This window comes from Atheta coriaria, unplaced genomic scaffold (genome assembly GCF_025399875.1).
Source record: "Atheta coriaria isolate IRGN ID8LTWV9N9 unplaced genomic scaffold, Caltech_Dcor_3.1 hic_scaffold_10_pilon, whole genome shotgun sequence".
Classification (NCBI taxonomy): Eukaryota; Metazoa; Arthropoda; class Insecta; order Coleoptera; family Staphylinidae; genus Dalotia; species Dalotia coriaria.
In genome coordinates this window covers 3,206,048-3,233,465 of record NW_027045452.1, presented here as the reverse complement: position 1 = coordinate 3,233,465, position 27,418 = coordinate 3,206,048, and the positions used below count along the sequence as shown (strand labels likewise).

At 36.4% G+C, this 27,418-nt stretch overlaps 7 protein-coding genes and 1 long non-coding RNA gene across 10 annotated transcripts; 3 read left to right on the top strand and 5 right to left on the bottom strand.

Moving 5' to 3' along the window:
* The first annotated feature begins 53 nt into the window (after nucleotides 1–53).
* On the top strand, nucleotides 54–2,006 carry LOC135801443 (uncharacterized). Its single transcript, XM_065314944.1, has 4 exons — nucleotides 54–190; nucleotides 250–486; nucleotides 567–751; nucleotides 807–2,006. Exons 1-4 carry the CDS (start codon nucleotides 126–128, stop codon nucleotides 1,367–1,369), a joined length of 1,050 nt encoding a protein of 349 aa, XP_065171016.1. The 5' UTR covers nucleotides 54–125; the 3' UTR covers nucleotides 1,370–2,006.
* LOC135801437 (E3 ubiquitin-protein ligase UHRF1-like) lies at nucleotides 1,887–4,289 on the bottom strand. The gene is made up of 2 exons (XM_065314939.1): nucleotides 4,206–4,289; nucleotides 1,887–4,145 (listed from the first exon to the last, which is right to left on the bottom strand). Exon 2 carries the CDS (start codon nucleotides 4,133–4,135, stop codon nucleotides 1,949–1,951), a length of 2,187 nt encoding a protein of 728 aa, XP_065171011.1. The 5' UTR covers nucleotides 4,136–4,145; nucleotides 4,206–4,289; the 3' UTR covers nucleotides 1,887–1,948.
* Nucleotides 4,290–5,050: 761 nt separating this feature from the next.
* Nucleotides 5,051–6,159, top strand: LOC135800771 (uncharacterized). The gene is made up of 6 exons (XM_065314090.1): nucleotides 5,051–5,107; nucleotides 5,166–5,413; nucleotides 5,471–5,570; nucleotides 5,627–5,716; nucleotides 5,774–5,929; nucleotides 5,984–6,159. Exons 1-6 carry the CDS (start codon nucleotides 5,051–5,053, stop codon nucleotides 6,050–6,052), a joined length of 720 nt encoding a protein of 239 aa, XP_065170162.1. The 3' UTR covers nucleotides 6,053–6,159.
* A 12,292-nt stretch (nucleotides 6,160–18,451) lies between these two features.
* Nucleotides 18,452–19,167, top strand: LOC135800710 (uncharacterized). Its single transcript, XR_010550215.1, has 4 exons — nucleotides 18,452–18,653; nucleotides 18,712–18,811; nucleotides 18,868–18,957; nucleotides 19,015–19,167. It is a non-coding gene; the product is annotated as an uncharacterized lncRNA (long non-coding RNA).
* A 464-nt stretch (nucleotides 19,168–19,631) lies between these two features.
* On the bottom strand, nucleotides 19,632–20,247 carry RpS27A (ribosomal protein S27A). The gene is given in 3 exon segments (XM_065314018.1): nucleotides 19,632–19,858; nucleotides 19,915–20,135; nucleotides 20,138–20,247. Coding segments are annotated over 3 exon segments (468 nt in total). The 5' UTR covers nucleotides 20,235–20,247; the 3' UTR covers nucleotides 19,632–19,708.
* Nucleotides 20,248–20,342: 95 nt separating this feature from the next.
* On the bottom strand, nucleotides 20,343–21,764 carry Ip259 (NSA2 ribosome biogenesis factor-like IP259). Of its 2 annotated transcripts, none has more exons than XM_065314015.1 (2): nucleotides 21,680–21,764; nucleotides 20,343–21,198 (listed from the first exon to the last, which is right to left on the bottom strand). In XM_065314015.1, exon 2 carries the CDS (start codon nucleotides 21,174–21,176, stop codon nucleotides 20,397–20,399), a length of 780 nt encoding a protein of 259 aa, XP_065170087.1. In that variant the 5' UTR covers nucleotides 21,177–21,198; nucleotides 21,680–21,764; the 3' UTR covers nucleotides 20,343–20,396. The 2 variants fall into 2 exon arrangements, with proteins under 2 accessions (XP_065170087.1, XP_065170088.1); XM_065314016.1 differs by lacking the exon at nucleotides 21,680–21,764 and adding an exon at nucleotides 21,314–21,335.
* An 85-nt stretch (nucleotides 21,765–21,849) lies between these two features.
* Orc2 (origin recognition complex subunit 2) lies at nucleotides 21,850–25,267 on the bottom strand. Of its 2 annotated transcripts, none has more exons than XM_065313777.1 (4): nucleotides 23,951–25,267; nucleotides 23,682–23,894; nucleotides 22,371–23,357; nucleotides 21,850–22,311 (listed from the first exon to the last, which is right to left on the bottom strand). In XM_065313777.1, exons 2-4 carry the CDS (start codon nucleotides 23,872–23,874, stop codon nucleotides 21,878–21,880), a joined length of 1,614 nt encoding a protein of 537 aa, XP_065169849.1. In that variant the 5' UTR covers nucleotides 23,875–23,894; nucleotides 23,951–25,267; the 3' UTR covers nucleotides 21,850–21,877. The 2 variants fall into 2 exon arrangements, with proteins under 2 accessions (XP_065169849.1, XP_065169850.1); XM_065313778.1 differs by having other exon boundaries at nucleotides 24,040–25,267.
* A 138-nt stretch (nucleotides 25,268–25,405) lies between these two features.
* On the bottom strand, nucleotides 25,406–27,100 carry Mapmodulin (acidic leucine-rich nuclear phosphoprotein 32 mapmodulin). The gene is made up of 5 exons (XM_065313779.1): nucleotides 26,744–27,100; nucleotides 26,266–26,429; nucleotides 25,908–26,212; nucleotides 25,687–25,851; nucleotides 25,406–25,629 (listed from the first exon to the last, which is right to left on the bottom strand). Exons 1-5 carry the CDS (start codon nucleotides 26,789–26,791, stop codon nucleotides 25,571–25,573), a joined length of 741 nt encoding a protein of 246 aa, XP_065169851.1. The 5' UTR covers nucleotides 26,792–27,100; the 3' UTR covers nucleotides 25,406–25,570.
* Between the last annotated feature and the right edge of the window lie 318 nt (nucleotides 27,101–27,418).

Genomic DNA, 27,418 nt, shown 5'->3' with positions numbered 1-27,418 from the left:
TCGTGTCTTAACCAGTTAGGTTATTGCCATGCTATCCACTATTTGTTATTAATTCAAAGTGTTTATTATTACATAGATCTATCCATTTTAGTCAGTTAGTCAGTGGTGCATTCAAAGAATTTGCCATGGTTTTCAGTTGTATTTATTGTGGTAATTTTGCCAATCCTGATGAAAAGATTTCTTTACATCCGTATGTAACTTATAAAGTAGTTCTTTATCTATATTTATTATTGTTAAATAACATTTCAGCTTTCCCAAACGTGAAACACCGCGATTTTCTGCATGGATAAGATTTTTAGATATGGAACCACATAAAATTACCAGACATTCAAGATTGTGCTCAGCCCATTTTGAAAATGAGTGTTTAACCAAGCACAGAGTGAAAACTGTTTTAAAGAAATCAAGTGTTCCTACAAAATTGCTCACATACAAATTAAGATGCGTGGTTTGTTTTAAGAAGAGAAACTCACCAGGCAGATTTCATAAGTATTTATGTTTGATTATTGTTTTTATTTCTTCATTTTCACAGATAGACAACTTTGCAAACTAAAACGTTTAATATTTAGGTTTCCGTTTGCAAAAGATGAATTGTTGAGGAGATGGCTTTCATCCATTCCAGAGTATTGTGATAAAATAACTGAGCCAAGTTTTATATGTTCTGATCATTTCACTGAAGATTCCTATTTTCCGGGGGGCCAATTGAAACCTTTTGCAGTTCCTACTATATTTCCAATGGTGCACAGAATTAAAGGTTGTAGACATTTTTTTGTTTGTACTATAACAATAATAATGATTTGTCTTTACAGAAGAAGTTGAAGAACCTTCTCCCGAATCTCATAAATATAATGACAATGATATTGACGTAACAACGACATATATTACCAATTCAGCGCATGTTGCTTTTGAGCACAAATATCACGCTTCGCCACAATATTTGAGTGCGCAAGTTTCAACATTGAGACGGAAATTACAAATTGCACGCAGCGAAAATGCCCTGTTAAAAAAGCAACTTGCGCGTAATGCAAAGTCAATGTCGAGAATGCGTGATATTATTGAAACTCTAGAAATTGAGGCAAATTCAAAGTCAAATGTATTAAATACGTTACCAAAGGGTGTTGACGCTTTCACTGCGGAATTTTTACAACGTTTCTGTGATAATGGCAGCAGGGAAAGTATTACTCAAGACAAATATCCATCCGCCTTGCGTTCATTTGCATCAACACTTTACCTCTATTCTCCAAAAGCTTATAATTTTATCAGGTCAAAATTGTCTCGTGCGCTACCACATGAATCTACCATTAGAGCGTGGTGTACCACTGCTGATGGCGAAACTTCTTTTACCGAGGAAATAAATAACATAACAACATAAAACAGGTTGAATAATTTGACTGTTTGACAGCTTGCTCTGATTGGTCGCGAGCTTTATATCCGGTAATTTTCATGATGGCCGACCTCCATAAGAATACACGGCTTGTAACCATGGCAACGGCAAGTTTTCTTCAAATAATGCGTTGACCAATCAGTAAAGAGAATGTGCAAAGCGGTAACAAGGAGGGTGATTTTAAAAATTCAAAAACTCCTACCCGTAACACATGTGCATATATAGAGTTTAATTTAAATTTTGGAATTAGAAAAGAGATCTGCGGAATAAAGACACCCGGCAAACACTTTTTATATTAAAGTTTTGTTGTGTAAGTCTGTGGAAAGAATTTGTGTCCTGTTTTAGAAGGACTATTTGGCAATGAAAGCTCCGCCTGTAAAGCTGCAACCACACTTACATCAATTCATATATGTTGAAATCAATTTACTTTCCGCAAAAAAACCAAATTCTTAACAACTGTGATATAATTAGTAACGAAAAACTTCGTATAAAAGAAACACAAGAATACAATATTAAAATGAGACCATATATTAAATTATTGAAGACAGAATCGTAAGTAATACAAGATTAACGAGATTGTTCATAATTAGGAAACATGAATACTAAAGCACTTCTTAAATTCTCATTGACTTTTCCATTGTACGCTTTGCCTAATTCAGCGCGACAATACGGACAAGTATAGATTTCAGAAGCAAACGAACGCTTCAAACAATTCCTACAAATATTATGAACACATTCAGTCGTGATGGGTAAATGAACAACTTCCTGGCAGCAAATGCAAATAAAAATGTCCTGCACTTTCTCATAAAACTTAATCTTTCCATCTTTTAATGAATCTTTACACTGCTGCCAGTATTTTTCATTCACGGAATCCGATTTAATAAACTTTTTCAATTCCTCTGGAAGAACATAAGCTTCAACCTTGGCTTTTTTAGAAGGTGTATTGGTCATTTCTGCAAGTATTCTTTTAGTTCCTTTCTTCTTTTCTTGTTCTTTACTTTTATTTTTCTCCTGTAATTCTTTATAGCCTGGAGGGTAAATCATTTCATACTCTTTACCACCTTTATGCCATGGTGCTGGCGTGTCATCATCTCGTTTCAAGTAATATCTCCAAACAATGAAACCAGAAAGTCCTTTCTCCGGATAATACTTCACAACTTTATAGATTCCATCATAACGATTGCCTTCCTTCGGCGCGTATTTCGAGTGCTTAGCACCTTTGTAATTCCGCACAACTCTTATTGGCTTCCCAGCCCGCCAATCTTTCGCTTCCGCGCCGATTTTATCATTGAATTTCGCATTGCAGTTCATTGCCAGTGCTTTATTCATGCGCGTCAACTTTTGATCACAGGATTGTTCATTCACGCGTTTGTTCCCTGATAAATCTCTTCCCCCTGAACCAGTGTAATAAAATTCGTCGCCATTGTCTAAATCATCTTCATATCCTCCACTTAGTACTATACTATATGCAAAGTGTTTCTCACTGCCATGAATACCAGCCACCAATGGTCGATGTATTCCTGCTTCCGAGACTTGTTGACGATATAACCAACATGTTCCAACTTCCACTCCTGGTACAGGACCCAAATGATCCTTTTTAGCTATTGTGCATTCTTTTGTTCTACCTACACAAGCCATGCCCTTTCCCCAGTCGCGTTTTGATGTACTTGCATTGGCGCTTGGCATTTTTGCCTTTTTATTACTTTTCTTCAACTTGTCTCCTGCATTTACAATTTCATTACAATCAATTTTACATTGTGGACAATACCATTCATCTTCCTCTGGAATTTCTGTTAGAGGTGGATTTAAACAACCAATGTGAAATCCATTGTTACATTCATCACATAACAGAATCAACTCAACATTATTTTTTCCATGACAAATTCTGCAACCACACTCTTTGCATTTTCTATTAATATCATCTTTACACTTTGTGCAATTGAATGGTATCTTTTTAGTTGGAATGTCTTGTGGAACTTCATCCTTTTCATTACTAGTATTTAAAACAGGTTTTTGTATTCTGTAAATTTCATCAATCAACTTAATACTAATATCTTTTAATGGTGCTCTGTCTCTGCCCAAGAATAATGTGCCTTTAATACTTCTCTGCATCACAACTGATATTTTGAAATCATACCAGTATCCTCTTTCCTTTGGTTCATCCACATTATAATTAACTAAAACAGTCATGCCAGGACTTAACTCTTTTCTTGGATAGATATAATATGCTCTTGGTCTAACAATATCAAAAGTACAGTCAATTCTCACTGGATATCCTATGTTATCTTGTAAGCATTTAAAAAGCAAGTCTGGTTCTTTTGAAGGAATGTTAATATCATCAACTGTATTTGGATTCTTCACTATCTTCTCAATTGTGGCTTCAAACCATGCACCATTAATGTCTTGCATTTCAACTCTTTCACCAGTTGTATAATATTCACTGTCACTTGCAACTTCTTCAAGTATTGTCTTGATTTTAGGTTTTTCTTGATTATCTGTGGTTGTTTTTGAATCTGGCAGAATATCTCTCACCATTAGTTGTATCACATCATTTAGTTGGACATCATAATCAAATAATGCGTGGTCGTCTATTAATAATTTGCCTTTATAGAATAAGCGTTGTCTTTCCACTCCAATATTCAGTTCTTTCTCAATCATTTTGCGCATTTCTTGAATTTTTGATGTTTTGGATAATGTGAGGATAAGCTCAGGATCACCTGGCTTCGCGGCAAGGTTGCGAATCTTGATATACATGTTATAAATTCTGTAAATATCACAAAATATAATAACAAATGTAAACACACTTTAAAACTAATTGCAGTACCTTTGTAGTAACGTTTACTTGGTAAAATAACCGCCAAAAAGTTTAGGTTAAAATTAAATGTTATGACACGGGATAGAAGCACAGGGCCAAACAAGAAATGCTACTAGTCCCCACCTCAAATTGTACCCACGCAATGCAACATTCTTCAATTTTAATCATCTATTAATATTCGGTCTTATTAATCGCAGTAATGTTGTAAATTAATGCAATATTAGCATTAACGTAAAAGTACATATTCGTTATTTATTTATGAACTATTATAACTATGATAGTTCATTAAATACGTTAATATTAGTATTTTCGTGGTACTTTTGATCTATTCATGATTGGAAAATGATTCCTTTAGTAGTCAGGCCCACATCATTGCTTACACAAGCAAGTTGGTCAAAATAAAACACAACTCTGCCCTTTTCCAAGATACCACGATGAATATTCCAATCAGTCCAAAACATGCATTAGGCTTTCAAATATTGGATAAATATTATTCGCATCACCCAAATTCAATTGTTCTTGCACGAGAAATCATATTCTGGCTCAGCACGTTGTTATTTTTCTTTGGTAATTTGGGTTACCTGTACAAGCAAATCCATGATGGCGAAGCATTAGGAACCTATTCAGTAAATCTAGGCGCGCTGTTATCAGCAACCTTTTGTTCTTACGCTGTTTACACAGCCAAGACTAGTATGAGATCTATTCTCAACTTATTGCAAGAACTGGATAACAATTTACATTTTATTGTAAAACAGGCACAATTAGCAAAGAAAATTAATTGGCAAAACCGTTTGTTAGCATGGATACACCTCTATTTGTGTTTATTTAGTTTGGTAAAATGCGTATATGTTGAAATGCACAACTGTGACATCAATTTAAAACCATATTCGTGCGGATACATGATACCCTCTGTAAGTAATAACGAAAATATTAATTCATTACTATCAATCGAATACTTTCTGCTTTCAGTATTTTTTCATCGATGTGATGAAATCACCTTATCGCATCACGTATAACATGTTCATTCTGTTCTTCATAATATATGTAGGAGCTGGCACAGTGACGGTTGTCTCATTGCTTTATACGATGTACACGTATTTAGAAATGTTCGTAGAGGTGCTTGAATCAACCCTTGGTGATGTCAAACGTTCTCAAGATAGGAACATACGTCGGTTTAAGCTGATGATCGCATACAGGCATCACATATTTTTACTTAGGTAAGTCAATTATATCAATATTCAATTGAAAAAACAATTTTTTTTAATTTGATGCAGATTTTGGAAGAAAATTGAAGAATATTACACGTGGGGTATGTTACTACACATTGTGTTCAGTGGATTGGAAATGGCGCTGATTCTAATATCGGAGTTAATTGTAATTTACTTCAAAATACTTCTCTTACTTAACACTTATTTTCACAAACTTTTCAGCATTTTGACATTCTATTACTTTGTCATCTTACCTTGTATCTGGTGGGGACGATATATGTGGGCACACTAGGCGAATATTTAATTAGTCTTGTATTTAACAACTAAAATTAAATATGTTTCCTTTATAATATTACACCTTTATTTCAGGGAGATAAAATTCAAAACTCCACGTTTTATGCATGTCCATGGGATGGGGATATAGAAACTGTCAAATACCTTCATTTTATGAATTTGAATTCTAGAAAAGGATTAATCTTACGAGCTGGGAATATTGCAATTTGTTCCAATGCACTTGCACTATCGGTAAGTAATAAATAAGAATTTTTTTTAATTTTTTTAATTTGTATTAATTTTTAGATGTACAAATTTGCATACTCTGTTTTAATGTTATATATTAATACACGTAAGTCAAAAGGAACGCTTTAATCCTCACAAGGTATCGTTGTTGGCAATTGGATAGCAATTTCGATCATTAGATCATCAGCACCTCTACTGATCACATACTAATGTGGCTAATCGACCCAAATTTTAAGCGAGAAACATGTGTTGTTGTGTTTTTATTGTTGCAAATTGACAGGCTCGACTTGCAATACTATTAAATTCTACTAAAATTTGTTAATGTATAAGAATCTAAGTGCATTTACTGATTGAGACGCTTATTACAGAATTTGTGGATTTTATTTATGTGTTTCTGCGTGGGTGTTACGCAAGCACCATGGATTACTTTTCCCTATTATTCATTTTTCCTTCTACTAAAGCGTTGGCATTAAATAATTTAGTTTTTGTTATTGTGAGTTAACGACGTGTCGTACAAACCATAGCGTCGGATCTAAAGATGCAGAATTAAATTCTCTATTGTATTTAATTGTTGCAAGAAAAGCGCAGATTCGATACGATTTATGATTTAATATTTGAAACCAACTAGTAATATCTTCACATGCGCGCCACACTGTTTGAAACACTTTGTACTTATTAGAGGTACTAGAAAGAGTCCTCAGATGGCGCGACAGTGCAGGTTTAACTAAAAATATTACTGCGAGTGAATTTTGTTTTGTTGCATCGGTGCGATAACGGCGAGCACACATTCCACACTTTCGGCTTGTGTTATTCTTTGTTATTTGTTCGGTAAATCGCGTTATATTTCCTGATCGCCGGTGATAATTAAAGTTAATAAACGTGTTTCATCTTTTATCAGCTATTTATTGCGTGTGTAATCTTCGTAATTCTAAATTTTGCGTATTTAATTTATTCACGTGTTTGTGAGTCCGTTGCCGTCGGACGACGACCGGTGGTGTTTTGTGAACGCCAATAATTAATGAACTTGTGAAAAACATTTATATCATCAGCAGATGGTTATGGACTAATGTCTTACCTGGTAAATATTGTCATTCCTATCATTATTATGTGAATAAATGAAATTTTAATTTAAAACTGGGTTCCGACGGAACTCAGATTCATTTCAACATGGCACGAAATGCTGTTACTAATGTTTTGTTTCTAATTTATTTCAGTATCTATCAACATGTCTTCGATTTACGGTTTTGCATATCTGGTAAGTAAAATAATTTTATTATTTATAGAAAGAGTTTGCCGTGTACCTAGATTTCAGTTTAGTTCTACGTTTTAATGTTTTTCTGCCATGTTACCAAATGACAAAGTTTTTTGAAGGAAAATGAAGGGAAATTTGAAGTTTTATTTGAACAAGAATCAATAAGACATATGCCTCAACTTCTAATCTTTGTAAAATTAATATATCACTTAAATATTTGATGTAAAATCAGGTAATCTTTCAGCATAACAATTTATAATTACGTAAATTGAATTTTAAGTTATTATTAATTTTAATAAGTAATTTAAATTGTGGGAATACTACTTGTATTATTTATAGATGGCATTAGCATGAAGTAAAATAGATTTGTATTGTTTATTTCTATATTTATCAGCAAACGCGGGCATTCGACACGAGAATTGTGTTTGTTTACACTTTTTTATTGCTGTGCGAATAGCAACGCACGAAATTGCCGTGTGTTCTTGTTGCCATCCTTTCACATCTCGCTACGTTTGTGTTCTAGTAGTTTAAATCGTGCAGGTTGCGTGCCATTCTTGCGCCGGTTTTACACGTTCGCGCAGTAGGTATTCTTATCATGAATTGTCGCCACCTTGTTTGCTTGGCATTGGCATTTTAATACTTTGTCTTATAGAGAATTACTCGAAGATTAATAATTCTAGTTTAATTAATAATAATAGTTCCTCTCTTCCTACCATAAATTTACGAAATATTCGCGAACGAAAAGACTCATAAAAATAAAAATATGCTCTTTTTTGCACATTTATACACGATTTCAGAACCTCTAGACCTTTAATTTTAATTATTTTGTTGTCATTTCATCGTGGCGTTCAGAGATACGGAATTAAATCCTCTGTCGGGTTGTATTTGTTTGTTGCAGGAATTCAACCTGTAACCCGGAAAATTTGCATAAAATGATGATTTTTGGCACCCTTTCTCATGAAATGTTTGTATTTTTTCGTGTTTGTAGGCAGGATCTAGGTGGCCTACTAGTTTCACTGGCAGACTAGAGATGCAGAATTAAATTCTCTGTCGGGTTGTATTTGCTTGTTGCAAGGAATTCAACCTGTAAACCTGAAAATTTGCAAATGATGATTTTGTCAAATCTTTTCTGTGGTGAAATGTCGTATTTTTTCGTGTTTGTAGTATGATCTAGGCGTGGCTCACTAGTTTCACCTCCAAGTAAGTATCTGGAGATGCAGAATTAAATTCTCTCGTCGGTTAGACGGTTTGTTGCAGGAATTCGACCTGTAAACGAAATCCGCGAAAATTTGCATAAAATGGGGATTTTGTCACCCTTTCCTCGTGAAATGTTTGTATTTTTTCGTGTTTGCGCGCGTGATCTAGGCGGCTCAACACTCCCCATCGTGGCGTCCAGAGTATGCGTGAATTAAATTCTGTCCGGTTGTATTTCTTTTGTTGCAGGAATTGACCGGGTAACCCGCGAAAGTACCTATATGCTGCAAGCAAGGATTTTTGTCACCCTTCGTGAAATGCTTCTGTATTTTTTAGTGTTTGCGCGGATCTAGGCGGTCTACTAATTTCATCGGCGTCCAGAGATGCGTGAATTCAAATTCTCTGCTTTCCTATTTGTATTTCTTTGTTGTAGTGAAGGACCGGCAACCCGGTAATTGCACAAAAGGGTGATTTTTGTCACCCTTTCCGTGAAATGTTTGTATTTTTTAGTGTTTGCGCGTGATCTAGGCGGCCTACCAATTTCATCGGCGTCCAGAGATGGAAATTAAATTCTCTGTCGGCTGTATTTATTTATTGCAGGAATTCATCGGGGTAAATCCCGCGAAAAATTTTGCATAAAAGGGTGATTTTTTGTTTTTCGGTTTGTTTTAGGATTTTGCACCTGAGTCTGATATCGTAGAAGGACCATTCTGTACTGTGATTGTAAGCAATTAATTCCTTTATCATTTTCTAAATAACTTTATGATTATCGTACAAATGCTTGACCCCAAAATTGCATTTTTAAGTGTTCGGAAGGACTAATTCTTTTATGGTTTGTGGATTTTGCACCTGAGTCTGACATCGTAGAAGTTTAATCCATTTGGTATCAGGATTGTAAGTAATTAATTCCTTTATCATTTTCCTAAATAACTTTTTATGATTATCGTACAAATTGACCCCAAAATTGCATTTTATGTTCAGTTGACTAATTCTTGCTTGTTTTAGGATTTTGCACCTGAGTCTTCCGACATCGTAGAAGGACCATTCTTGGCATCAGATTGTAAGTACCACCTCTTATCATTTTTCTAAATAACTTTATGGATTATCGTACAAATTGACCCCCAAAATTGCATTTTATGTTCGAAGGACTAATTTTTGCTTGTTTTAGGGATTTGTGGCACCTGAGTCTGACATCGTAGAAGACCCATTCTGGTATCAATAGATTAAAGTAATTAATCTCTTTATCATTTTTCTAAATAACTTTTATGATTATCGTACAAATTTGACTTCAAAACTGCATTTTTATGTCTGAAGGACTAATTTCTTGCTTGTTTTAGGATTTTGCACCTGAGTCTGACATATCGTAGAAGGACCATTCTGGTATCAGATTGTAAGTAATTAATTCCTTTATCATTTTCTAAATAACTTATGATTATCGTACAAGTTGACCCCAAAATTGCATTTTATGTTCGAAGGACTAATTTTTATGGTTTTAGGATTTTGCAATCTGAGTCTGACATCGTAGAAGGACCATTCTGTATCAGGATTGTAAGTGCAATTAATTCCTTTATCATTTTCCTAAATAACTTTATGATTATCACAAATTGACCCCAAAATTGTATCACTTTTATGTTCGAAGGACTACCTCTTGCTTGTTTTAGGATTTTGCACCTGACCCTGTAATACATCGTAGAAGGACCATTCTTGCATCAGATTGTTAGTATTAAGTTTTATTATCTTAAATAACTTCTATTCTCTTTCATTTATGACGATGCCTCAGGGCGAAAACATGTCAAACTCATTATATAAAATTGTAAACTAATAAAAAATCTTCATTACGCCGTTGAGCATTTATAATAAATAAATAAATAACTTTTGGTGATTATTACACAAATTGACTCTGCTACAAAATCTTCTATGCCTCTGGGTAGTTTCTTTTATTAAAGAATATGTTTAAGTTTTTCTAATTAAAATTATTTCTGCTATTTTCCTACCTGATCACATATTTAACGCACCCCAAACTTATCAGTTTTCCGAACTTTCGTGATCCTAATATTCAATCTTTATTTTGTCGACTTTAGAGCAAACGGACACAAAATTTGACTCGAAACAGCCCAGAAACTCCTTCAGGCTTGCATTCGGATCTAAGAAAAGAGGAGGTAAGTAAATAAAAAGAGGCGGTAAATCAGTAATGGCGGGTAAAATGAATTTCCGTTTAAAAAATTTTTATTCAGTTAAATTTGGCTTTCGAATTTTAAGCGACTTTGACAACTAAGAGGGCTAGTAAATTAAGAACTACATAATCTTGATCCTCGAAAATTCTCTCTATAAGGTAAGTAATTACTACTATTGAAAAATCATCAAATGGCAATAAAAATTTTTAAAGAAAGATTTTATTAAAAATGGCAAAAGATTTCTTTTTGGTGGTCGAAATTAAAAGTAGGAATTTTAAATTTGTTTTCGAATTTGATAGACAATTTAATTCTAATCAATTATTTTGGTATTTTTTGCTAGCATTAACTGCTGGCCCTATTTGGTGTAAATTTTTATAGAAAAATTGGAAAATGTACCGGTGAAACAAACTGGAAATAATATATATAATAATTTGGCGAGAAACCGTCTGGTGTCCAATTTCTCTGCGTCTTGGCCATACAGGCTGATGAGCAGCAAATAATTCAGCAAATTTCTCAAATAAAATCTTGTCGAGAAATCCATTGAAATTGGTAACAAAAATTCTTTTGAATATTAGGATCGCAGAGTGCAGTAGGTTAAATCTCCAGCAACTGAATAGCGGCATATATAGTTACTCGTGATAGTAGTCACTAGTGATACCTTTTAAAAATTAACATTGAGTTACAAAATAAAATTGATTTGAACTATTTTCCATATTCAGCAGTGACATCGTAATAAAGTTTACATGGGATTAGTGAATTCACTAAAGGAGTAAACTATTACGAGCCAGTTCCCGCTCTGGAACAAATAAACAATAAAAAATGTATAAAGGATAATCTTTAACAATGCTGATAGGTGGACTCATCCTGAGAGGAACTGTGTACCCCAATCATAGAAGGTACGCTACTACAAATCAAAGGCCAATATATCTTTACTGTTACTTATTCAATAGAATACATATTTAGATTATATAAGCTTCAACCAAATACGTGCCGCCAAGTTGACTTACGACTCAAGGTAAATAGCCTATATTTTCTAGGTGATTGTACCGGAAACAAATATACAAGGTGCTGCAAATGAAAAATTTAATGTGAAAACAAAAACATTTTAAACTACAAATATCATCTGACGCCGGTGACTGACGCCATGTAACTGGAATGGAATCACGAAATTCTCCCAAAATTTTGGTTTCTTGTCTCTGGGATAGATAAAATCTGTAACAAAAAAAAAAATATTTTCTGTATTGCAAACACCTGTGATCAGTAAGTAAGTAAAGATGAGAAACGGAAATAAAATTGGCATTAAGTTGAGCGGAAGTGCGGGACAGGGTGCCACATTATTTCCACGAGAAAAGGACATGCTGCCGCCAATAATCAACCTTTTATGCAAATTGAGGCTGTATCGGATTCCTGCAAACAAACAACACAACCTGACGGAGAATTTATGACCTGCGATCTCTAGACGCCGCGTTGACGTTAGAGCCGCCTGATCGCGCGCAAACACGAAAAAATACAAACATTTCCCAGCGGAAAAGCGGGTGATTTTCTTGATGCAAATTTGCGCTGGGTCTATACGCCGCAGGTACCTGGAACACGAGAGCCACTTATACCGTTAACCCTCGTGTAAGATAATCTGAATTGAGCCAGTTCTACCGCCAAATACATACAACCAATAGAGAATTTAATTCCGCATCCTAGATACCCGCAAGGAAAATTAGTGAGCCGCCCAGATCGCGCGCAAAACACGAAAAAATACACATTCATGTTGCGCGCGACAAATCACTTTGGCAAATTCGCGGGTTGCTGCGGTCGAATCTTCCGTACAATTAAATACCACCGGACAGAAAATTTAATTCCGCATCTCTAGACGCCCCGCTGGAGTTACTACGCCGCCTAGATCGCGTGCAAACCTAAAAAAACACAAACATTTCACGAAAAAGGGTGACAAAAATCACCCTTTTATGCAAATTTTCGCGGGTTACAGTTCGAATTCCTGCAACAAACAAATACAACCCGACAGAGAATTTAATTCCGCATCTCTAAACGCCGCGATTAAATTAGTGAGCCGCCTAGATCGCGCGCAAACACGAAGAAAAACAAATAATTCACGAGAAAAGGTGATAAAAATCACATTTTTATGCAAATTTACGCGGGTTCCAGGTCGAATTCCTGCAAGAATTAAATACCACCCGACGAAGAATTTAATTCCGCATCTCTAGATGCCGCGGTGTAATTAGTGAGCCGCCTAGATCGCGTGCAAACACGAAAAAACACAAGCATTTCACGAAAAAGGGTGTCAAAAATCACCCTTTGATGCAAATTTTTGCCGGTTACAGGTCGAATTCCTGCAACAAACAAATACAACCCGACAGAGAATTTAATTCTGCATCTCTAGATGCCGCGGTGAAATTAGTGAGCCGCCTAGATCGCGCACAAACACGAAAAAATACAAACATTTCACGAGAAAGGGTGACAAAAATCACCCTTTGATGCAAATTTTCGCGGATTACAGGTCGAATTCCTGCAACAAACAAATACAACCCGACAGAGAATTTAATTCCGCATCTCTAGATGCCGCGGTGAAATTAGTGAGCCGCCTAGATCGCGCGCAAACACGAAAAAATACAAACATTTCACAAGAAAGGGTGACAAAAATCATCATTTTATGCAAATTTTCCGGGTTACAGGTTGAATTCCTGCAACAAACAAATACAACCCGACAGAGAATTTAATTCCGCATCTCCAGATGCCGCGGTGAAATTAGTGAGCCGCCTAGATCGCGCGCAAACACGAAAAAATACAAACATTTCACGAGAAAGGGTGACAAAAATCACCATTTTATGCAAATTTTCCGGGTTACAGGTCGAATTCCTGCAACAAAGAAATACAACCCGACAGAGAATTTAATTCCGCATCTCTGGACGCCACGATGAAATTAGTGAGCCGCCTAGATCGCGCGCAAACACGAAAAATTACAAACATTTCACGAGAAAGGGTGACAAAAATCACCCTTTTATGCAAATTTTCGCGGGTTACAGGTCGAATTCCTGCAACAAACAAATACAACCCGACAGAGAATTTAATTCCGCATCTCTAGATGCCGCGGTGAAACTAGTGAGCCGCCTAGATCGCGCACAAACACGAAAAAATACAAACATTTCACGAGAAAGGGTGACAAAAATCACCCTTTTATGCAAATTTTCGCGGGTTACAGGTCGAATTCCTGCAACAAACAAATACAACCCGACAGAGAATTTAATTCCGCATCTCTAGATGCCGCGATGAAATTAGTGAGCCGCCTAGATCGCGCGCAAACACGAAAAAATACAAACATTTCACGAGAAAGGGTGACAAAAATCACCCTTTTATGCAAATTTTCGCGGGTTACAGGTCGAATTCCTGCAACAAACAAATACAACCCGACAGAGAATTTAATTCTGCATCTCTAGATGCCGCGGTGAAACTAGTGAGCCGCCTAGATCGCGCGCAAACACGAAAAAATACAAACATTTCACGAGAAAGGGTGACAAAAATCACCCTTTTATGCAAATTTTCGCCGGTTGCAGGTCGAATTCCTGCAACAAACAAATACAACCCGACGGAGAATTTAATTCCGCATCTCTTGACGCCGCGCTGAAAATAGAGAGCCGCCTAGATTGCGCGCAAACACAAAAAATACAAACATTTCACGAGAAAGGGTGACAAAAATCACCCTTTTATGCAAATTTTCGCGGGTTACAGGTCGAATTCCTGCAACAAACAAATACAACCCGACGGAGAATTTAATTCCGCATCTCTGGACGCCGCGATGAAATTAGTGAGCCGCCTAGATCGCGCGCAAACACGAAAAAATACAAACATTTCACGAGAAAGGGTGACAAAAATCACCCTTTTATGCAAATTTTCGCGGGTTACAGGTCGAATTCCTGCAACAAACAAATACAACCCGACAGAGAATTTAATTCCGCATCTCTAGATGCCGCGATGAAATTAGTGAGCCGCCTAGATCGCGCGCAAACACGAAAAAATACAAACATTTCACGAGAAAGGGTGACAAAAATCACATTTTTATGCAAATTTTCGCGGGTTACCGGTCGAATTCCTGCAACAAAGAAATACAACCCGACAGAGAATTTAATTCCGCATCTCTGGACGCCACGCTGAAATTAGTGAGCCGCCTAGATCACGCGCAAACACGAAAAAATACAAACATTTCACGAGAAAGGGTGACAAAAATCACCCTTTTATGCAAATTTTCGCGGGTTACAGGTTGAATTCCTGCAACAAACAAATACCACCCGACGGAGAATTTAATTCCGCATCACTCGTCATGCCGGTCAAGTATATGTGACGCCGTTCGCGCGAAATGATTAAAAAGGCGTACGTGCAACGAGCACGAATGTATAGAAGAAGCAAGTAATAATACCATACCAGTATTTTATGCGTTCCAATAGTCCGACAGGGGCTGATGCACTTAGCAACTCGACGACTTGTGAGTTGCAATATACACCTAACCGGCATTTACGGACAATAAAGATGCAAATAGTAAATAACATTATTGTAGTCGCAAGTTAAAACTAAATCGTCTATTGAGGATCGAATATAATGCAAATTTAAATAGCACAAGTACGAACAAACGATACGAGTTGCGAGAAACACGTCTGGATTAACCATGGACCGGCACGACACTAAGCGCAATCCGCGGATAGTGCACGCCGTAGCCGAGCAAGCAACGACGCTACGCGACAGTTTACGATAAGAAAGCAAGAGATGCGCAAAGGCGGCGGCGCGTCGATGGTACTCGACCTTGTGCGCGAATTACAATAGGCACAATACTCGCAATCTAAACTAAACTAGAATATGCTGCATGCGGCGTGAGGGGTTTGCAACGACGACACTTGGGAATCTCATGCGATGCATTCCATACGGCCGAAGCGATAAGAATTCCACGTTCATGCTTGAGCCATCTTTGAATGATACAGCAGAGAGGAGTCCCGGAATTTAAATTATTAAATTTAATAAAAGATTTAAAGATTTTACATTAACTATTAAAACGGTGTTTTGCAATTTGTATTAATCACAAAATGTCTGCTGGAAATACGTAATACCAAGCTCCCACAAAGAAACAAATATCATGTTATAAAAATTTAAAACATGAAAAAATAATTTTATTATTTTCTAAGTTGAATACGTAATCCATGGTAGTAATTTATAAAATATATTTATGAATATAATTTGTGAACTTTCAGAAGTTTCTGATGATGCCCACAGGGCGAAACATGTAAAACTCGCAAACAAAACTGTAAAATCCAAGAAAATCACAAATTATATTAATAAATATATTTTATAAATACTATCACAGTCTGACGCAGCGCGCGCGGTGGAACCCGATAAAACAAAACAACGGAAATACAAACAATGTACGACCTGCAGAAATTAATACAGAAATACATAATTGAATTGTAAACATACCAATGCAAACTCATGTAGGACTCCCAAGCCACGGTAAATAAAAGAACGTAAGAAACGTAAGTAAAACAAAAAATATTTCATACAGGAATTTATTATAATAATCACACAGTGGAGAAAAAACAAACAATATGTGCTGTTTAATTAAAGTATCAGTACTTACACCAACTGGTGGTCATCCCTAATACTATCAAATCAACATGAAGGGAATACACTAAACCGACATTTTATAGAAAATAAGCAGCACGCAAAAGAAATACTTTTACTTTCGTCACGAATTAAAATTAAATAGTCGATTGATGATGTAATGCAAATTTGGAGAGTGGAAGTCCGTACGAACAATACGAGTCGCGTAAAATACGTCTGGATTAACTAGGTACCGACACGAAACTGGCTGCAAACTGTGCAAGCAACGAGGTGACAGTTTATGATAAGAAAGTAAGAGGTGCGCAAAGCCGGCACGTCGACGGCCCGAGACCTTGTGCGCGAATTACATTTAGCACGTTATCTGCGATCAAAACAAAACTAAGATGCGGCAACGTGCGGCGTGAGGGGATCTCATGCGCTGCATTTCGGCAGCGAATGCGGTAAGAAAGTGTGAGTTGTGTTCAAAACAAACACAATTCTCGTGCGAAATGCCTACGTTTGTCGATAAATAAACAATACATGACTATTTTATGATTTTCAGTTCACAATTTAGATATAGTAATGAAATTAATGTTGGATTAAAATTCGATTTAACTAATTCTAAACTGAACTAAACTAAAATCTAGGTTCAGGGCAAACACAATCTATGAAATAATTTACTTACCGGTCTATCGAACCCGGTAAATTGACAGCCTATTGATAGATACTGAAATAAAGGAGAAACAAAACATAATAATAAACATAATAAACATAATAATGATAGAAATGACAATATTTACCAGGTAGCATATTAGCCCATGATCATCAAACATGGCCGTGCGTCGGCCGACGGCAACGGATTCACAAACACTTGAATAAATTAAACACGCAAAATTTAGAATTACGAGGATTACACACGCGATAAATAACTGCCAATAGATCAAACATGTTTATTAACACTAATTATCACCGGCGATCAGGAAATAAAACGCGATTTACCAAACTAATAATAAAGAATAACACAAGCTGAAAGTGTGGAATGTGTGCTCGTCGTTATCGCGCCGATGTAACAAAACAAAATTCACTCTCTGTAATATTTTAGTTAAACCTGCATGGCCGCGCCATCTGGGGACACTTTCTGGTACTTCACAAAAACACAAAGTGTTTCAAATACTCTGGCGCGCATGTGTAGCAGTTTTATACAGGGTTTTACAAGGCTGAATCCAACATTAAATCATAATTCGCCCCAACGATTCTCGAGTAACAGCCCAATTTCCATTGGGTATTGCGAAAATTCTAAGATATCGTAAAAGTTTGAAGGCGACTTTGAGGCACTTCCCGGGTAATTGTGGGGGTGGTGGCAATGTCACATCTTATAAATTCACTCTCGCGATATATACATTTGAAAGTGGTTTGCGTAACATGTCTTTCGCACAGCCTCCTTAATGATATCGTATCTTCGCATTGCAGCGTACTTCAATTTTAATCATTTGTAAATGTTCGGTTTAATTTATCGCATTTTGTGACTAATTATTTTAATATTAGCATTAACGTGATAGTACATAATCGTTATTTATTTATGAGCCATTGTTAATAATCCATAAAATGCGTTAATATTAGTTTCTTTTCGTGGTACTTTTGATCTATTCATTATTGGAAAATGATTCCACTGGTAGTCAGACCCATATCATTGCTTACTAAAGTACTCAAAATGAAATACGACACTCCTATTTCCCAAGATAATTCAACAAGCAGTTTAAAACATGTGTTTGGCATCAAAATACTGGATAAATGTTATTGGTATCACCCAAATTCAATTGCCGTTCTTGCCAGAGAAATTATATTCTGGCTTAGCATGTTATTATTTTACTTTGGTAATTTGGGCTACGTGATCAAGCAAATCCATGATGGCAGAGCATTTGAAAACTATTCAGTTAATCTAGGAATGCTGCTATCGGCCACCTTTTGTTTCTACAGTATCTATACAATCAAGACTAATATGAGATCCATTATCGTCTTAATCCAAGAGCTGGAAAACAATTTACATTTTATTGTAAAAGATACACCATTTGTAAAGAAAATCAATTGGCAAAACCGTCTGCTAACATGGATATATGTCTATATTTGTTTGTTTGTTTTGGCAACATTCGTCTTTGTTGAATTGCAAAACTGCGATATAAAATCACACTCGTGTGGATACCTGATGCCCAGTGTGAGTGATAACTGAAATATTAATTTGTTACTATCAATCAAATGCTTTCTGCTTTCAGTATTTTTTTATCGATTTAATAAACTCACCTTACCGTACCCTGTACAACATGTTCATTTTGTTTTTTATAATATATGAAGGAATAGGTACATTGACGGTACTTTCATTACTTTATACGATGTACACGTATTTAGAAATGTTCGTAGTGGTGCTTGAATCAACCCTTGGTGATGTCAAACGTACTAAAGATTGGAACATACGTCGGTTTAAGCTGATGATAGCATACAAACATCACATATTTATGCTTAGGTAAGTCAATTATAGCAGTATTCAATTGAAAAAACAATTTGTTCTTAATGTAATTCAGATTTTGGAAAAAGGTAGTAAATCTTTACAAGTGGGGTATGTTACTACACATTGTGTCCAGTGGTATGGAAATAGCGTTGATTCTGATATCAGAGTTGATTGTAATTTACTTCGAATTACTTCTCTTACTTTACACTTATTTTTACAAACTTTTCAGCATTTTGAGATTCTATCGATTTGTCATCTTAGCTTGTACCTGGTGGGGACAATATTTGTTGGCACACTAGGCGAAAATTTAATTAGTCTTGTATTTAACAACTAAAGTTAAATATGTTTCCTTTATAATATTACACCTTTATTTCAGGGAGATAAAATTCGAAACTCCACGTTTTATGCTTGTCCTTGGGATGGAGATATAGAAAGTGTCAAGTACCTTCTTTTTATGAATTTGAATTCTAGAAAAGGATTCAATTTGCCAGCTGGGAATTATGCAATTTGTTCCAATGCACTGGCACTATCGGTGTGTAATCAATAATAAATATTTGTAAGTTACGCATTTATATAAATAGTAATTTTTTCAGGTGTATAAATTTGCGTACTCTGTCTTAATGTTGTATATCAATTCAACACAAGATACATTTTTATCAATTAATAAGTGATAATTATTTTGCGCAAGGTTTTTATCAGTAAAAATGCACAAAAAATAAATTAATGCATAAAAAAAGATTTGTGAGCAGATTGTGCTTAATCTTTTTTTGCAGAACTCAGTGTTTGGGATATTGCAGTTTTAAACTTTTGAAGGAGCTCCTCCAGTTTGTTCTGTAATAATTTTGTGCTTGTTGCATTTGTATATCATGTAAAACAGATGCTATTAATAATCAAATATGATAGAAATCAGTTCCGAAAGATGATGTTCGAAGTGTCTAAAGAAATTGTAAATATATAATAATAAATATTAGTATTGGAATAAATATTTCCATATTCCTCAAACCTTGAAACAATTTATTTATCTCAAGTGTTTATTTTCTTATGTTTTTATACAATAACATATTCCTCACTTATTTATCCTCGGGCTTGGAGAAAACTAAGGTGTAACCGCACTTGCCGCAGTAGTGACGGTCCTCCATTGCAGCCATGAACACGCCAGCGCCACACTGCTTGCCGGGGCATTCCCTCCTCAATCGGTGGATCTTGCCATTCTCATCAACCTGTTACACGCAAAATTATTATAAACACTGTTTTAAATAAACTAATTTCAACTTACTTTATAATATTTAAGCACTGCAAGCTTGACCTTCTTCTTCTTGTGCTTGATCTTCTTGGGGGTGGAGTAATTCTTCTTCTTGCGTTTCTTGGCACCACCACGAAGGCGCAACACCAAGTGTAACGTGGATTCCTTCTGGATATTGTAGTCGGACAGGGTGCGGCCATCTTCCAGCTGCTTACCGGCGAAGATCAGACGTTGCTGATCTGGAGGAATTCCTCCTTGTCTTGGATCTTAGCCTTGACATTCTCGATAGTATCAGACGGCTCGACCTCGAGGGTGATGGTCTTACCGGTGAGTGTCTTTACGAAAATCTGCATTGTGGCGTATCAGCTGCAAAATCACAAAAACATTTTAATAAATTGAAATAAAATAAAACAATAAAAATTAACTAACAGGATAACATGATGAAATAATAGCCACACCACTAAGAAGGCATTTGTTTTATTAAATCAGACAATAATTATTTTGAGTTCATTCAGTTACACTAGAAGTACAGCATTAATACACCCATCGTTTTCAGGATTGTTCGTCACCTGAGCGTATTTGCCCCAAACAACTTTACCAGCCTGTGTTACTAAACCTAATTCGGAAATGTTAACTTCGATCACAGTGCCCTTGGTGATGACACCCAAACTGGTGAACATAGGTGAGCTGGGATTTTTCTTAACGCCAATGATGGGCAGGCAAAAAGTTGCCTTCAATTCTGGATGTGTAACATGCGCCTTCTTGAAACGTAACGCCATGGGTCTGATGAACCTCTCGAACTTTGGTGGTTTACGCGTGAAACCTTCACCAACAAAGGTCACCTTTGTGACCATACGTTTCCAAGCTTTCCGCTTCGTTTTGCCTGATTGTATTACTTTGAAGACTTCTCCGTCGGCCTGTGCGCGCACCTTTGGAATTGGAACATCCCATTTACCAGCTTTTTCCTTGCGTTTCTGCTTTATCATGTTAGACAAAACCTTTGCCCGTGATTGAACATCGCGGTCGAGGAGATAGACTGGCAGAGCACCTTCAGCAACCTTCTCAGTAGTTTTCTTGACCTTCTTTTCTTCATGCGCCTTAATCTTGCGTTTCATTTGAATCTTCTCATTGCGACGTTCTTTATTGAAGATCTTAGCTTTGATACCTCTCAAAGAACGTGCAACTTGAGCGCGTTTGTGCGGGGCGCGAGCCTCCTTTTTACGTTTACGTTCTTCATAATCCAAGCGCCGACCATGCAGCTTGGTGCTACGCTCAATATATTCGTTCTGTGGCATGGTGATGTGTAGTTAAAATGTACTGCAACAGAGTGCAATTATTAATTCCCACTGTGTGTATAGTCACATTCAAATTAGTTATTATTAACTGCTCTTTGAATATGACTATTACACTCATATACAAACGTTGCACTTACCTTGATACACATCTGACCATAATAGTCATATTCATTGAGACAACAAACACACTTCAACAAGTAAAATTACAATACATAATACCGTAATAACTAACGCGGAAAGCATACCGAATCAAAATATTATTTTCATAATAAATCTGAAGTCACATGTAAGACTCGAATTGCAGGCTAGAGTACTCGTAAAGCACGCGGTATCTCACCTTGTAACAACTTCAATCTTCATTGCGGAATGAACGAATTATTCGGAGTAATATTACGTGAATTTAATATTAGAACTAATCACGACCATCACAAACAAATATATCTTCTTCTTGATGTATTAAATTAACTAAAAACTAATAAAATCGGGAAAAGTTTATAACATACCTTCTACTCCACCATGACACGCCGAGAAAAGAACAATATTACAAATGGCCGCATGAACGGAAGATCCGCCACCGAGTTAACCCGACCCCTCCCCTCTGCCGCACGAGTATAAACGAACCATAGAACACTTGGTTGCATACAGTCGTAATAAATTCAAAATGTATGATTGTAAAATTAGTTTTTATTTTAAAACAAAATTTACTGGCCCTGTTCACTCAAAAACTGTTGCAACAAATTGTTTGCGATCGAAATAACTAAGTACTCAGCTCCATCCGCCGACCGCTTCAACCTGACCATTTTGTGATCAACAAATTCAGTTAACTGCGCGCGCAACGCCAAATCTGAGCTGACCAGAAAAGCTTCACGACAAGCTGCATACAAATCTTTGAACAATAAACCTTGATAATACTGATTGGTGTTGTGTTCCAACTGATATTTTATAATAATCATGTAGATGCCCTTTGAATTTGATGTTAATGATAAAAACACGTTACGCAATGAAGATAAAGCTAAGTTTCCAGTGCGTTGAACCATCATGGAACTTTCAAAAGATGTTTCATCCATGTACGGCAAGAAGGAAGTCACATCAAACCATGCGAAGTTAAACTGACTTAATTTATTATGATCCCAAACTGAAAATCAAACAAAAAAATGAAATTAAACATTGACTAAATTAAAATCATAAACTTACTTAAAGGAGCATTGATGTGATCAATCGAAGCAATCAAATGTACTTTGGGAATAGCACTAAGTCTGCTAAGCACATTTTGACTCTTGTGGTTCCTCAACATGTCTCCCTCGATATTATGTACGATGATATAAATATGTGTGTCCATGTACTGAATTTCCCGAGAGATGGCATCAACGGTGTCGTACACGTTCGCAGAATTTTCGTTTAAACCCATAAGATCAATAGCAATAGCATCCAAAATGTCTTTCAATGTTAAACTTGGGAAAAAACCGTTTATAACAATAACTGGATGATCGCATAGAACTTCAGTGTGGAAATCGTTAAGCAATTTCTTTTTGGAGCCTAGTCCATAGAGTAATATGTTAAAATTTTCATGCAATAAGCATAACCATTTGCTAAAGTTCTCTTTGCTGTTTTCAGTTGTTTTAACAACAGCTTTCTGGTGAACTTTTGAGAGTTTCATGTGAGAAAGCAGCTTTTGCAGCTGATCTTGATTGAGTCTTGGTGTTTTCAACTTGTCTAATGTATGATTTGATGTTACTACTTTGTTATTGGAATGTGAAAAGTATTCCTCTGTTTTAATGATGTAATTATGTGCGGATTTTGTGTTTGCTGTTGATTTGATTTTTGTATTGATGGATTTCCTGGTTTCATATCTTGCTTGAGATTTCGGTTGTTCATGCTCACTTTCATCAGAATCACTTTGAGTAATATTAACTTCATCTTCTTCTTCATCTGGGTCTGAAGAGGATGAATTTGAAGGAGAATAGTCACTAGCGCTTTCAGCAAACGGTTCCTCATCACTGGATAGATTTCTCATTGAAGATTTAATTCCTTTTCCCAATTTTTGACGAAATTGGTAAGGAGTTTTTGGTAAAAGTGGTTTGTCTCTACTTCCTTTTTGTGGCGTTGACAATAAGCGCTCATGTTTCTTCACTTTGTTGAAACTGTAGATATCTTTGCCAGCAATTGCAGAATTTGTGGAAACTAAATTAAAATAAATTGAAATTAGTAAAAGAATTTGTCATGTTTTTCATAAGATTAAATAATTAATGATAGTTTAAATGATGTTGCTTTAATATGTAGCAATATAGCTCTAAAAAAACAGTTTTCCCAATTAATTAAATTTTTTAAATACTTAACTACACGGATATTGTGCAAAACATGTCTAACTCATAGAAAAACAAATTATTCATAATATACCTAACTATATATTCAAATAAATGAATATGTTAATGGAATAATTGAACAATAATTTAAAATTTAATTATTAGAACCAACTTAAAGCTTACAAAACATTTTTTAATTTACCTGTATCAGTCTGTTGAATATTATCACATGAATCATCATCAGAATCTTCAGATGTTTCCGAATAGGCTGGTCTGCAGGATTTTTTGGGTGATCTGTATGAACTAAATGCATCAAAATCCAAAGCTTTTGCCGTGCTTTTCCTCGGTCTCAAACTCCTCCGTGGCTGGAAAACTTCTGGAGAACACTCACTCATTTTAAATTAGTTGATGAAACCTGCAAATTATATTTATTTTGATAAACTTGAGAAGTTAAGTTATGCTATAAATAACCTCAAAAGTTAATTTTCGCGGGTTTTTACTCAATCCTTCAAATGTCACAACTTGAAGTCGCTAGCAATGCGAATGGATGAAGTACCTACCCCGTTATACACGGTTAATGTGTTTGATATGTACTATGAACATACACATGAAGCATAGTTTTCTTCCTGCTCCCACAGGGAAAGGAAGGAATTTGAAAAATATAATTCCGTTATCTTTAAACTAACGCTCTATTTACTTTCATTTAAAACATTTCTCATTTGTTTATTCTTTTGTAATTTTTATCTTCAAAATACTCTTTTATTTTCAATTGTTTTAAATGTGTCAAATCCAAGCACTTACACTTAACTAACAAAAATATAAAGAATGATACAATGAATCAACTTGTTTGATAATGAATAGACAAGCTACTGTAAGAATAAAAACGTGCTCTTGTAAACATTCTTTGTATTCGGCATCAAATTAATCATAGATTGCTCTAGAATTTTTCCTTTGCATCAATTGCATGCAGAACAAAACGGCGCACGGCGGACAACCGAGAAAGTTAGAATGCAAATATTGGGCGATTTTCGCGATTAACTTCGTCTGCCAAAATCACTTATACGGTTAGAATATAACGATAGATATTATGTTAAAATTAAAAATTAAAATCGACTTGATGCACTTTTACAAAACATTGAAGCGCAAAAAGTATCAACATTAGATCATATACTACTCTCATGATTTGCCTTTCTTTCTTCTTCTGGTCATAATTTCGACGACAAAAACGATTACACTGGCTGCTACGATTCGATTAATTGTACAATTTCATGTCTAGCATACAAAACAACATAAAAATGAAAAACTTAATAGTATTACATTCATCATCTGTCACATCGGAGATGTCGCTTTTAGTTTGAAGATATTTTCAATTATTTATCAAAGGTTTTGTAGTAAATTCTTTAAATTTCTCACAAGTCGTAAATTTGACGCATGGTAATATTATAATGCCTTTATGGGTTTTGCGCTCTTGTCACATCAACTTCCAAACACGTACACCTCAGTTGTAATCAGCCTGAGGAAGTTCATTTGTGAGAACAGGTAAACAACAAAAAACAAAATCGGGGTTCGCGATTTCTGTATCTCACGGATTTATCGATCATTTTAGAATCCATACGCTTTTGTGTGCAAGTCGGTGCCACTTAGAAATCGTTTGTTAAGAGCGAATTAAAGGAAACAACAAAGTGCAACTCAAATGAATACCTGCGAGTGGAAATTTGGTTTGCGCGGCAGGGTGGAAAATGTCACCGCGTCATGTTCCAGTCGAAGGTATTCATTACGAAGAATTAATTGATTTGATTTTCTCAAATTTAGAGTAGCACAGCCAGACGTGTGTCATCTCACTTGTATGTTTCTGTTTGTGTGTGTTGTGTGTGTGTACATAGATGTGTCACCAATTTAAAAAACTAATATAGTTTAAATAATTGGTCACGTTATAATGCATTTATTACATTTTTAAAAAGTTAACGTTTTTTTGTTTGTTATGTAACATTTTCTGCATGTCTCCCAATGATTATTCTTAAGTATTCTCTTTTTGTAAGTGTCGTTTCAGAGCAACTTTTTTATCCTTTCAATATAAATCACGCGAGTTATTCAATTGTTTTCGGCGGCTTCGCCATCTTCGTGTTTTCTCTTCTTGCCTCTAATGTGAGCTATAAACAAATCATTCATAATAAAACAACAGAAATAAACGCAATTATAAAACTTACCTTTAGACGGCGAATCGGCATCTTCTTCCTCCTCCTCTTCAATGGCATCTTCATCCTCCTCTTCCTCCTCGCCAGCTTCGTAGTCTTCTTCATCTGATAAATCATCCAGATTCTCTTGGTAAACCGCATTCAAGCCGACGCCATCATCGTCATCATCAGATGTTCCTAAAAATAACCAATCAAAATTTAGATTTAATATTATGAAAGACTTTTAAGCTTACCGTCATCATCATCGGAATCATCGTCGTTGCCGTTCACTTCTTCCTCGCTATCCAGCTCGGAAAGTTCACCCTCGCAATCTTCGGCGTCGTAACCATCCAAAAATTTCAGGTTCGGAATCATTTTGAAGATTTTATCCCGATAATTTTCGATGCTTGTCGCCTCATTATTGAAGAGGTCCAGGGTCCTCAAGTGCTTGAACTCCTTCAGTGGCTCAAGTGTATCCAGATCTTTGATTTTGTTGCCACTTAAATTCAATGATGTCAACTTAGCGCTTGTGCATAATAAATTCAGACCATTGTTAATCCTGTAATTTACAAATAAAATTAATTTTTATTATAACAAAAATAAGAAGCTTACCTGTTATCACTTAATTCTAATTTCTTTAAATTGGGCAACTTGGGAAAACCTTTAAGTGATGTAAGTCCAACATTAATTAAACTGAGACTCTCCAGGTTGCAGAACTCGTCGGTGAGGCCAACAATGGTTGTGCTCCTGCAGTTGTCCAGGTTGAGTTCCTTGATCTGCAACCGAACCGAATTTTTACTCAATTTCAAGGTCAGCGTAAAATATCAAGCGCGGAAATTAGGTTTTTATAATTATGGAGGCAAAGAAAGCGTTTGTGCGTTGAGTGCATGTGCGTAGTAGCGAAAAGTAACGCAAAGTTCTTTGGTGGTGCGTTGTTTGGCGAAATGATAGGACGGTATCCTCGTATCCATTATTATGATTACAGTACGCGAGGTGCACGCGGGTCGGTGCCGTCCAGCATGAAATTTTCCTGCTCCGGTGGCGTTCTGCGGCGCGCGCGATGATCAAAAATATCAAAGCGGATACTCACATCTTCTGGATTCTTGCCTCTCCGTTCCAATTCTATCCGCTTTTCCATTGCGGCGGACAAACGTAGGTATTTCGCGCGTCGACGGGTAGCAAAGAATCGCTGCGCGATTCACATCAATCGAAATCGGTAACCTAGCCGATTCAAAACAGTTTACATCGAGCACTCACTGGCACTGGCGCAAGGCGGTAGCGGCGGAGCACTCGAAGCACTCGGAGCAGCGCAGCGCTTTTCCTCTCACAACTGGCGACAGGCGTGCGGGGCACGTCGGCGAGTCGTCGGCGTGTACGGCGTATGGCGCGCGACGAGCGATTGTCGAACTAGCGATTCTAGCGATGGAAGCGACGAAACGAGCGGAACTGAGCGGAGCGCGGGAGATCCACAACAATCCACAGCGAGCGTGCGAACGGAGCGAACGGACGAATGACAGTCATCGATTAGCGCACGCATACAAGCTCCAGCGCGCCTCGATGCATGTGCCGCGCCGTTGCAAGTGCCAGCGGGTTGAATATGTACGTCGTCGAGAAAGAGACGCACGCGGACACCGCGCGTCTAATCAACGTGTATCAATGCAAAGCGCCGTACAAAAGTATGCCGGGTGTGCGGCGTGCACCCGACGCCGATCGCAGCGCATTCATTGCTGGGCTAGAGGGGTACTCATAATAACACTGGACGAAC

Coding starts and splice junctions, on each gene's coding strand:
- Orc2 (XM_065313777.1), bottom strand. CDS start 23,874: ATGAGTGAGTGTTCTCCAGAAGTTTTCCAGCCACGGAGGAGTTTGAGA. Junction 23,358..23,681: donor TATTCAACAGACTGATACAG/GTAAATTAAAAA, acceptor ATTTTAATTTAG/TTTCCACAAATTCTGCAATT. Junction 22,312..22,370: donor TCACATCAATGCTCCTTTAA/GTAAGTTTATGA, acceptor TTTGATTTTCAG/TTTGGGATCATAATAAATTA.
- Mapmodulin (XM_065313779.1), bottom strand. CDS start 26,791: ATGGAAAAGCGGATAGAATTGGAACGGAGAGGCAAGAATCCAGAAGAT. Junction 26,430..26,743: donor GAGGCAAGAATCCAGAAGAT/GTGAGTATCCGC, acceptor GTTCGGTTGCAG/ATCAAGGAACTCAACCTGGA. Junction 26,213..26,265: donor TTAGAATTAAGTGATAACAG/GTAAGCTTCTTA, acceptor TGTAAATTACAG/GATTAACAATGGTCTGAATT.
- LOC135800771 (XM_065314090.1), top strand. CDS start 5,051: ATGCACAACTGTGACATCAATTTAAAACCATATTCGTGCGGATACATG. Junction 5,717..5,773: donor GCGAATATTTAATTAGTCTT/GTATTTAACAAC, acceptor CCTTTATTTCAG/GGAGATAAAATTCAAAACTC. Junction 5,930..5,983: donor CCAATGCACTTGCACTATCG/GTAAGTAATAAA, acceptor ATTAATTTTTAG/ATGTACAAATTTGCATACTC.
- LOC135801443 (XM_065314944.1), top strand. CDS start 126: ATGGTTTTCAGTTGTATTTATTGTGGTAATTTTGCCAATCCTGATGAA. Junction 191..249: donor GAAAAGATTTCTTTACATCC/GTATGTAACTTA, acceptor ATAACATTTCAG/CTTTCCCAAACGTGAAACAC. Junction 487..566: donor TCACCAGGCAGATTTCATAA/GTATTTATGTTT, acceptor TTTAATATTTAG/GTTTCCGTTTGCAAAAGATG.
- Ip259 (XM_065314015.1), bottom strand. CDS start 21,176: ATGCCACAGAACGAATATATTGAGCGTAGCACCAAGCTGCATGGTCGG.
- LOC135801437 (XM_065314939.1), bottom strand. CDS start 4,135: ATGTATATCAAGATTCGCAACCTTGCCGCGAAGCCAGGTGATCCTGAG.